General features: G+C 40.7%; 2 protein-coding genes across 2 annotated transcripts; both read right to left on the bottom strand.

Annotated features, from left to right (window-relative positions):
• Window positions 1-291: 291 nt before the first annotated feature.
• On the bottom strand, window positions 292-2210 carry LOC128377264 (protein NLRC3-like). The gene is made up of 2 exons (XM_053337187.1): window positions 2174-2210; window positions 292-2090 (listed from the first exon to the last, which is right to left on the bottom strand). Exons 1-2 carry the CDS (start codon window positions 2208-2210, stop codon window positions 292-294), a joined length of 1836 nt encoding a protein of 611 aa, XP_053193162.1.
• A 7941-nt stretch (window positions 2211-10151) lies between these two features.
• Window positions 10152-11195, bottom strand: LOC128377254 (C3a anaphylatoxin chemotactic receptor-like). The gene has a single exon (XM_053337176.1). It carries the CDS (start codon window positions 11193-11195, stop codon window positions 10152-10154), a length of 1044 nt encoding a protein of 347 aa, XP_053193151.1.
• Window positions 11196-11702: the final 507 nt, after the last annotated feature.

The following is an 11702-nucleotide window of genomic DNA, read 5'->3' as shown; positions in this document are numbered from 1 at the left end:
ATAAAATGTCTGAAAAATGTCAATCACTGTTTCCCACAACATAAGATATCCTCAAATGACTTATTTTGTGCACAACCCAAATACATTCAGTTTAGTGTTGTACAGGACCAAGGACAAAATATGCACATTTGAGAAACTAGTGTGATAATGATATAGATGCCAATTATTTTAATAGCTGTCAACTAATCTATTAATCGATGGTGATCAATTTAACTTTAAAAATTTTTTTAAAAATAGTTGAGAACCATAATATTCTCATGTGATACAGTTAGTATCTACAGTTATTTGTACTTACAGAGCTCTGTTGGCGGCTTTGACCACTGGCAGCAGCCTCAGAAGAGCCTCCTCTGAAGCAGAGTATTTCTTCAGGTCAAACACGTCCAGATCTTTTTCTGATGACAGTAAGATGAAGGCCAGAGCTGACCACTGAGCAGGAGACAGTTTATCTGTGGAGAGACTTCCTGATCTCAGGGACTGTTGGATCTCCTCCACTAGAGAATGATCATTCAGTTCATTCAGACAGTGGAACAGATTGATGCTTCTCTCTGCAGACAGATTCTCATTGATGTTCTTCTTGATGTACTCAACTGTTTCCTGATTGGTCTGTGAGCTACTTCCTGTCTGTGTCAGCAGATCTCGTAGGAGAGTCTGATTGGTCTGCAGTGAAAGACCCAGGAGGAAGCGGAGGAACAAGTCCAGGTGTCCATTTGGACTCTTTAAGGCCTCGTCCACAGCACTCTGGTAGAAACGTGTCTCTGCAGATTCTTGCTTAGTTTCAGACTTCTGGGATGCTGATTGTTCTTCCAGCAGATTGACTCCAGACTTGATGAATGTCAGATGGACATGAAGAGCAGCCAGAAACTCCTGAAGGCTCAGATGGATGAAGCAGAACACCTTGTCCTGGTACAGCCCTCTCTCCTCTTTAAAGACCTGTGTGAACACTCCTGAGTACACTGAGGCTGCTCTGATATCGATGCCACACTCTGTCAGGTCTGATTCATAGAAGATCAGGTTGCCTTTCTGCAGCTGCTCAAAGGCCAGTTTTCCCAGAGACTCAATCATCTTTCTGCTTTTTTCATTCCAGTGTGGATCTGTCTCAGCTCCTCCATCATACTTGACGTTCTTCAGTTTGGACTGAAGCACCAGGAAGTGGATGTACATCTCAGTCAGGGTCTTGGGCAGCTCTCCTCCCTCTCTGCTCAACACATCCTCCAGAACTGTAGCAGTGATCCAGCAGAAGACTGGGATGTGGCACATGATGTGGAGGCTTCGTGATGTCTTGATGTGGGAGATGATGGTGCTGGCCTGCTCCTCATCTCTGAATCTCTTCCTGAAGTACTCCTCCTTCTGTGGGTCAGTGAACCCTCTGACCTCTGTCCCCATGCCGACACACTCAGGAGGGATCTGATTGGCTGCTGCAGGTCGTGTGGTTATCCAGAGACGAGCAGAGGGAAGCAGATTTCCCCAGATGAGATTTGTCAGCAGCACATCCACTGAGGTGGACTCTGTAACATCAGTCAGGATTTCATTGTTGTGGAAGTCCAGAGGAAGTCGACACTCATCCAGACCGTCAAAGATGAACACAACCTGGAACTCTTGAAAACTGCAGATTCCTGCTTCTTTGGTTTCAGTAAAGAAGTGATGAACAAGTTCCACCAAGCTGTACCTTTTCTCTTTCAGCACATTCAGCTCTCTGAAAGCGAATGGAAATGTGAACAGTATGTCCTGGTTGGTTTTGCCTTCAGCCCAGTCCAGAGTGAACTTCCGTGTTAAGACTGTTTTCCCAATGCCAGCCACTCCCTTTGTCATCACTGTTCTGATTGGTTCATCTCTTCCAGGTGAGGCTTTCAAGATGTCTTCTTGTCTGATTGTTGTTTCTGGTCTGTCTGGTTTCCAGGATGCTGTTTCAATCTGTCTGACCTCATGTTCATCATTGACCTCTGCAGTCCCTCCCTCTGTGATGTAGAGCGGTGTGTAGATCTGATTCAGAAGGGTTGGGTTTCCTGCTTTAGCGATCCCCTCAAACAGACACTTGAACTTCTTCTTCAGCTTAGACTTGAGTTGACGTTGACACTCTGCAGCAATAGCTCCTAAATGAAGACATGACAAATAAGATCAGTGAGTGGATGTTCATGAAAATTTGTTAAAAGTCGAGTTTGAAAAATTCTCTTACTGTTCTGCAGACACTCAGCCAGCTCATCCTGATTCATTCTCTTCAGGAAGTGCTGTGTGATCTTCAGAAGTGCCTCTCTGTAGCTTTTCCTCTGCTCTTCCTCCTCATCATCCAGCACCTCCTCATCCTCACTCTGCTTTGCCAAGCATTTTGGGTAATCTGGACCCAGAACTCTCTGGAACCTTTTCAGCTCATTTTTCACAAAAGTGATGATGGTCTCCTCCAGACACTGAAAAACAATAATTCCAAAAAAACTGTTCATATCAAGGTTTCATCATTAGAACCTTGAGGGTAGGTTTGTTATTCAGATGGTAGATTCAGCATCCCAACACACAACATTATATACAATAAAAGCAACTCTGGAGACAAGTTTCCTGAGGCTGTATTTCAACCTCTTTAATCTAGATCTTTTCTCTTTAGAACCGATTTATATGTGGGGAGCAGGAGTGTGGTCAGCAGAACCTAAGAGGGGCAGGGGAGATTGATTGATTTATATGCTCCCTTGATTGTACCGTAGCAGAGAAGTAACATTTTATTCTGCCTTGTTGAACAAGTTACATTTTGGTATTTGTCAAAAACTGTTTTAGAGACAAATGATTAAATGTACCAAACCTCAAAGTATGAGGTTTGGTGCATCAAATACTGTACTTGTGGCAGTGGCAGGATTTGACTTTGAATCGATATAGACAGATGTTGTGGAAATTCACAGGGCAAATAGAACGAATGGAGCAATATTGATAGAAGTTCAACATCAGGTAAGCAGAATTGTTCTCTGATGGTCCCGGAGCTACAGTAATACTTAGGTTGATCAAAACTGTCTAAAAGCACAAAAAAAGGACACAAACCCCACTGCAGATCACCACATGACCATGCAACCCCTTTCATTTCTATATTATTTTCAGCTGAAGTTGTTGGATGTTTACTCACCATAAATATGGAGTCCAGACCTGTTGGATGATGCTGGACAAACTGACCACTGGCAACCTCTGACCTTTGCTGCTGAACTCTGTGAAGAAAACAGGGAGTGTGACGTCTCCAAATATCAACAGATACACATGTTTTATGCGTTGCTTTTGAGGACATTTTATAGACTAGCTTATACAGTTTTCTGGCATAAACATAACACAACCAATAGGTTGACCTAAGAAGCTGCCATTTGTGCCATTTTATTGACGATGCAATTCCTTGAAGAAAACCATGTTGTTCTTGCTGTGAAACTGGTCCCCATGTTTGAACTGCGTCTGATGCAGAGACAGTGCCCATTGTTACCTGTAGCATTCCAATACACGCTGTTGCTATTAATGCACATGTCTTAAGGTTGCAGAGATAGTTTGCCTGCATGCTTGCCTATGATTATATCTCTGACAACAATTTCTAATGTGATGTGATGTTTCAATGAAGTTCAATTTATTTTGCAATACACCAGTGCAACCTTTGAATGAAATTGCTTGCTCCGTGAATAAATTTGTTCTCAAAATGTCTGTAAAATATCAGAAGATTGAAAGCATCCATCAGTTCCCAGAGCCAAAGATGTTCCGTTCAGTCAATCAAAAACATTCAGTTCATGATGATATAAAACAAGAAAAGAAGCAAATCTATCAGGGGTGATAAAACATACACATAAATAATAAACTAATTCAATCATGGACTGTTCACTCTTCATGGACACACAGCTGACCACAGGAGAGTCTGGTCTGTACTGATGAACCCTGATATAAACAGTTGTTGGGACTGTGTTAACTTAATGAGACTCAGCAGAAAGTTCTTCTTTAAACTTTGAAGGTGGATCACTGTTACCTCTTTTCCAGAAAAGTTGCAGAATCACAAACTAATGTGGTTGAAATTCTTACCTTTCTTCAGCAGAGTGATGTTCATCTCGGAAGTCATATGGTTCAGGCATGGACCGTTCACTCTTCATGGACACATAGCTGGCTACAGGAGAGTCTGGTCTCTGCTGATGAACCCTGATAGAAACACATGAATGACAAAAAAGGGACAGTTTGAACCTCATGATGATGGTGATGAAATGTTGTGGAAGCGTTTTATTACGGTTGAGACTGTGTTGACTTACGGAGTCTCAGCAGGAAGTTCTCCTTTAAACTCTGAAGCTGTCTCCATGGACTTGGTGGGTTCTGGTCCAGCAGAGTCTGGCCTCTGCTGCTCTGGGCTTCAACACAACACACACAGATGTTTGAGTGTGAATAATGATGGTGGAGTGATGTGAGTGGAGAACAGTGATGGACAGTTAGAGATCCTCATCTCACCTCTGAGCTTTGGTCTCGCTGTCATGTTCCCCACACAGAGAGCTTTTAGAGGGAGGGACTCCCTCCTCTCTGTCCTCACACTGATCCATAGCAGAGAAACACCTTCACACAAACACAACAACATGCTGTCAAAGCTCACACATTATTCCCCTCAGTCACATGATAATATATTTTTATGTATATTTTCTGGCTCTCTGGTTTAATGATTGCCTGTAAAACATTTAGGTCATAACTTCACTATCCAACTTGACAAACATCAGGATGATCTGAAATAAAGTATATTTGTACCTATTTGTATGGAAACATGTGTTTTTGTCTGTTCAAAAAGGAACCATAAAGACAACAAAACCAAACCCTGTTCCCAACCACATCCAAAATAAGAAGAGAAAAACTGAGGTTGGGAGCACACTTGTGTACCTTGACAAAGAGAAATGCAACATTTTCATGAAAAACATGCATGATAAGATGTTTGGTTATATATTAAGATATATAAGATATGATTGACCAACTGTTGGTGGATCATCTTAAGTAGTAAGCATTGAAGCAGCAGTCAGAAACTGAGGCAGGCAGAGAAGGTATAGATTCGCTGATGTAGTTCTGCTGTTTGTCCACTAGATGGTGCACATTTACCACATTATCTCCACAGAGATGAGGAGTAGCACAGTAATGGACTGCAGTTAGCAGCCAGAGCAGCCTGCCTCACATCATCTTAACTAAACTCATATTTAAGAAATGTCAGCACTGGTGTTCTGTTTGTTGTCCACAACTGTTTTGAGTTTGTCAAATAATTGTAGTCATCATACAGCAGCACACATGAAGCAGGTGTCTTTCTGTGAGCAGCATGTGACAACAGCAGCAACTTAAAGTGTTACTTATGATGCAATGCAATGCAATTGATTTGTCCTGTTATTGAGATATTCGTTCATAAAATATCTGCATACACATTTATTACAAATGAGGTCCGGGAAATAGAATTTAAATAGAAATAGAATCTGTGAACAATTCACATGAAAATATCAAATGGTTGTTGTTTTTATGATATGGCCCTAATCCTCTTCCGTACAAACGTGCTTGTCAAACACAAATCATAATGACTGTTATAACTGTCACAAGACGAGGGCAAAAACAGGAAGTTACACAGAAAATGTGGTGAAGTTATACTTTAAACAACTATTACTCTCTTGTCCCTCGTCTTGTTTTATTCTGTTGTACTTTCATTTAAGTGCCAGTTAAGCGTTAAGTATTTTATATGCACCGATTCATATGAGGAAGATGAACCTTAAGTTCCCGGAATTTATACGCAAGGCGAAGTTATAGTGAACGTGGGCTGTTCTGAGCCACCGAAACTTCTACTAGTCAGCAATGAAAGAATGATCACAGCAAGAAAAACACCTAATGTTCATTTGGGCTACTAACTGTTTTAAGACTGAATTAAAACATGTTTAAACATTCATTCATTGTCATGAGGTAGTTACGGAGATGTCAAACACTTATATGCTTCTCTTCCCTCTGAAATGTTGAACCTCCTCTAGGATCATAAATCATAACGGTTCATTCTGCTGATATACAACACTTGACATCTCTGAATCTGTCTGATGAGTTATTAAAGAGAAAAAAGAAAACTGGCATGAAACTCTGACAGTAAAATTACACACTTACCTTCATCTGGAGGGAGAAACTAATGTGCGACACGAGGAGGAAGAAAGTGAAAGTCCCGTAAATTTCCAGTGCTCACTTCTTCTTCAATGCACTGAAACAGACTAGAGGAAGTTGACTTTACTCTGTGTGATGTCTCACTGTCCTGAGACGTGTTGCAGAATGAAACTGTCCTGTAGAAAGGCTCTGACATCTTTATTCTACCTGAGAACAACTAATAGGCAACAAGACAATTCACCAACCTGCCAGCACTCAGTCTGGCATTGTGCAATAATGAGCTGACAAACTAATAAAACATTTGAACAAAAATAATACATTTACGCAGGCACGTGCACACATAGCCCTAGGGGTGCTTGAAAAATGCCCTCCGTGTGTGTGTGTGTGTGTGTGTGTGTGTGTGTGTGTTTTTGATAACATTAATAAATTCCTGTTAAGGATGTTAAAAAAAACGGCGGTACAAAAACTCCACGGTACTCTACCGTCCGTACCCATTTGCGGTTGTGTGTGTGTGAGTGAGAGAGAGAGAGAGAGAGAGAGAGAGAGAGAGAGAGAGAGAGAGAGAGAGAGAGAGAGAGAGAGAGAGAGATGACAGTCGAGCAACGTGAACCTGTGAGTTATGGTCTAACTAGTCTCCGTCCACTTATTCAACATGTTTAAATATGGGTAATATTTCAGAAAAACACTATTTTAGTCAATGTGTCAGTTTCTATTTTTGCCAGACGTCAAGTCAGCACAGAGCAGATCGTGCGGGACAGGAAATCGTGTACAAAATACAAAATAAAAGACCGGGTTACTTTTCAAAGTAAAATGCACCGTGTTTACGGCGGATCATATTTCCCTCACTACAGGTCCGAGGTTTAAATATAAAGTTTATTGTGACTTTGATAATGTGAATGAACTCATGCTCAAGCCTTCTTCTGGCTGCATAACTTTCAGGAAAAGGCTATTTCAATAGTTTAGGCCGATATGTTTGTTACCTGATTATTCCAAAATGCCAGAGTGAGTATTCAGTTTGATGAATTGTCTTGTATTTGTTGTGCTCTGGTAGAATAAAGGTGTCAGAACCTCTACAGGATAAAGTTTCATGTAAATATATTCTTCTTTATTGTAAACTTAAACAAATTTAGTGTAAATCATCCAACCAAGACCAATATTAGCTACTTGTCTCCTATTACCTGTTGTGTAACTTTACCTCAAACTAATTGTAATGCACCTTTCATACAGGTGAGTGCAAATCAAAGTGATTCATATATAACTGACAAGCCAGTAATAAGACAAAGCAAATGTAGACAAGAAACAGTAAAACTATTTTACTGAGACTGATTGTAATGGAGACCAGAGGTTCCATTACTTAAATGATTGATTGAATGGTGTTGTAGCAAACCCATTTTTGTTTTTCGTGCTTGCTGTTTCTTGTTTTGTCCACCAGGGGGCAGCTTACATTGTTTGCAGGGTTATTGAGAAAAACAAATATCTGCTTTAAATGTTTTTGGCATGATTTATTCATCTTTACATTGTCATGATTTGTGTTTCTAAGAAAATGTAATTTCATCTGCTTTTATTTGTATATTTTGCTCGTTTTAGAGATAATGGTTCTGTTTTTTAAATAGTAAGATTTTATTTTGAAAACCACCACTTCCTACTTCCTTCCTGTATTGTACGGCTGAACGAAACAAAACGCTAAACGTAAAACGTAAAAGGTTAAGGTAACTGAAGGAAAATAAGGCAAAAGGCAGAAAACGGCAACTTAAGGATATGAACATAATGTATTTGGCAACCCCCCGAGGAGGCACAAGGTTGGTGTGTGTTATACTTATAGTGGTTATTTAATTGTTATTATTTGATCGGAGACATGCTAACTCTTTTCCCGCCTGTTTATTGAATTAGCAATGTATTATGGACAGAAGTGGTGACTGCTTTGTTTTCTTTATTTAGTCAGTTCTCACGTTGGTTTATGGAGCTGGTTTTGTGGACCGCAATAAATATAAAAAACCATCAGTCGAGTCTTACCATCTTTCGGAGGGTATGCTACAGGTGTATTAGTGTTGATGCAAACAGTTCATTGGAATAAGAGGTACACACACACGTTAGGGATAAGGTTTACTGAAGCAACAAACATTTGAATCTTTTGTCCTTGCCATGGGGAGTTTCAGAGGGGGGAGGGGGGGCTGGGGAAACACAAGAGGACTGGCCATCCTGCCTGTGTGGAAATGAAAACCCTAGTGTTACTCCAGAGGTAGTCACTGTGCAAGGCAGGATATTTTGTGTATACTGAGTTGTTCATCTGTGTGTATCAACTGAGTAAATAATGTACTCACCTCTTTCATGGTTGTCTCTTCAGCAGGCAAAAGGTGAACTGGTCCAAGGAGGCTCTTTAAAAGCTGTAGGAGCAAACCATTGCTCCTAGATAGGGGGGGGTGGGTGGGTGGGGGGGGGGGGGGAGTACAGACAGGGGCAATGTTCATGTAGATGGTTATGTATGTGGATGTAATTGAGTCAGGATAGGAGTTTGTATGTATGTAAATATTTATTCTATGATGCTATTGAGGATGGTTTTATGTAAGTATTTATTAGATAATATGATTGTGGTCTCACCTACACTCGGTGGGCTGGTCTGGCTAATTTCCTGCAGTGGGAGGGTATATAAGGCAGCTGGGGGGGGTGGGGGGGTTTAATGTAAGTTCAGTTCAGTGTTGGTGTCATGCAGCATGTTGGGTGAACAATAAATACCACCTTGGTGGCAATTTTACTTCCATCTCATGCCTCCTTCTTAAAAACTTAAAATCACCGCCGGTCAACCTTACACTGATGAATGAGAAATAAAAATGTAGTAAAATCAAATAGATTTAAAAAGTCAAAATTGATGAACAACATGAATACAATGAAGTGAATATTGTCTATAAATGATTCTTAGTAGTTGAGTAAATGTGTCTTGCTGGCTCCAAGCTGTAAGGGATTGAGTTGGACACTTTTTCATACAAAGTTTCCCAGTTTTAGGACAAATCAGAGGGACGGTGATTCTAAACATACAGACGAGATACAGAAAGAATTTTCTAGCCCAACAGTTTTCATCATGTGATTCAGAGCTGAAGATCTGACTGAAGGCCAAAACAAGCTGAAAGTGAAACAGTCCTCAGTCCGGACCTGACAAAGAAAAAACAGATATTAAATATAACTTCACGTTAAACATGTCAAAGCACGTCCTCTTGCTAAAATTAGGAATGTGTGTAAATATGAGTATGAGTCAATGTTGATGCAAACACCATCAGCACAATGTGTTGGTGTCCTTTAATTAACAAAATACCATGTTGAAAGTGAGGCACAGTTAGGATATACATACAGTACAGCTGTTGAGGAAGAACAAATGTGTGTAATTCATAGGTCCTGTTAAGGCTCAGCGTGTTCAAGTCTACTAATCAGTCCCTATTCAGGCAACTTCAGATGAGAAGCAAATGTGAGGATAGATTTTCATCCCAGGCTATACAAAGCATTAATTTACAGTAAGCCTGCATATTTCTTTTCACTGCAGTATGACCAAAATGTTCCCAAAATCCAACAAGAGAGTTTTCCACAAATGTGTCTTTATTTTAAGTTTATATCAAGCAATATCATAACATCTTTTTTTTTTAAACCAACCTTTTTGGTTTGCACACACAGTGAAATAATCTTGCGAACGAATAAACAAGGACGTAAATCAATTATGAAACTGCTACCTTATTGTACAATATTACTATCAGTCACCCCAATCAGATTAATACTGCAGGTGAAGTTAAGATGTAGTAAGCTACTCTTTGCTTGACCAGTTAGCTAATCATAAAACTCCCACTAATTAAACTGCATCTGGTTCCAATGTTTCAATTTGGGAATCAAAGTCCTAAGTCCTGTATAAAGACAACAAAATAAAAATGAGTCAAAGGTTTGAACACACTTTCCCATCATCCACTTTCAGAATGAGAAAGAGTGTCAAAACTTTTGACTGGTGCTGTATATACATTTACATTTGTGTCAAACTTGTTTTTAATGTACCATTTTGTTATTTGTTTAGTCATGTCACATCCTTATACTTCAGTATTATGAAATGACTTGTCACGGGTCTGACTGGTGTCCACTGACTCTGTGTCAGGGTGTGAGAGGGAAGCCTCCTCCTGGAAAGCACTCTCAAATACATTCAGGATAGATTTGCGAACTCTATACTTGAAATCTTGGCCCATGAACACATACAGCAGTGGATTCAGGCAACTGTTAACATATGTCAGGCTGATGGCTAAAGGGACCCCGATAGTTATGACATGGTCTAATACTGGATTTGAAAAGTGACCGTTGTAATATCCTAACTCAATTATATCCATGATGTAAAAGGGAGTCAAGCAGAGGAAAAAGGTCACAATAATGGCAGCAGTGATTTTAAAGGGGCGACTTGAGTGGCTGTCCACGGCACGGTTCCTCCTGAGACGATGGATTATCACAGCGTAACAGTAAACAATGACACTGAAGGGGACAACAAAACCCATGAGGACGCGGGTGATGGCCATGACATCAAAAGGAAGCACGTAGCAGTGGATGATTTTTTTATCTTCATATGATGGTTCAGTGTAACTGAAGATGAAGTATGGAGTGCTAAGGAACAGACCCAGCACCCAGACACCCAGGCTCACATAGGATGCCTTGCAAACATTTCGGTGGTTCCGGGCCCAGACAGGCCAAACCACAGACACGTATCTGTCCATGCTGATCACCACCAGAATGTAGGCGCTGGTAAACATGTTAACAAACCATACTGTGTTGTTCAGTCTGCACATGAACGTGCCGAAGGGCCAGTGGTAATCCAGAGCGATCCATGTCCCCATAAAAGGAAGGAATGCTGTGAAGAGGAAGTCAGCCACAGCAAGGTTGAGGAACCAAACTGTGTTCACTGTTTTCTTCATCTTGAATCCCGTCACCCAGATAACCACTCCGTTTCCAAGCACACCCAGAACGAAAGTCAGACAGCAGATAACAGCAGACATGATGTCGAGAGATCTTCTCAGATCCGCATACTCATCTCCTCCAGATACACCTGTTGTATTGGTGTGATAGGAGGGTGTAGCAGTCATCTCCATCATTGTCTTCACACCTGCAATGTCAAAAAGAAGAATAAATGTCCTTTCCATCTCTCTCTCGTCCAAAGATTTGACTTGAACTGTGTAAAGTTGTGATGATCAGTTTTTTATTTCATTATTTCTATTTTCTTGTTCGTGTTAAGGCAGACACGCCCAAATCTCCATTCCTGCCTCTTACCAAATATGTGCTGCAGGTGTCATGTTTGGGCCCTGTCCTGTCCACTGTTTATGTAAATGAGATTGTCCTTGTTAGGGCCCAAGCGCGGACCATACCCTAGGTCCAACAGGAAGTCGGACATTTTTTTCAAAGTTGCGATTTTTCACAATTTCCATGCCTCGTACTTTAACTATCTCCTCCTAGATATTTGACTCCACAGACTTCAAATTCAGTCAGTCTCATCCTCAGACCTTAAAGATGAAAAGTTGTATAAATCTTTTGCCTATGTCATACCTGTCGGGCGTGGCAGCATGTACAATGTCATTGCTTAACCATGAAGCTGGAAGTCCTTA

Source organism: Scomber japonicus, chromosome 2 (genome assembly GCF_027409825.1).
Source record: "Scomber japonicus isolate fScoJap1 chromosome 2, fScoJap1.pri, whole genome shotgun sequence".
Lineage (NCBI taxonomy): Eukaryota > Metazoa > Chordata > Actinopteri > Scombriformes > Scombridae > Scomber > Scomber japonicus.
The sequence above is the reverse complement of the archived record's forward strand: the minus strand, read 5'-3'. Positions and strand labels throughout refer to the sequence as shown.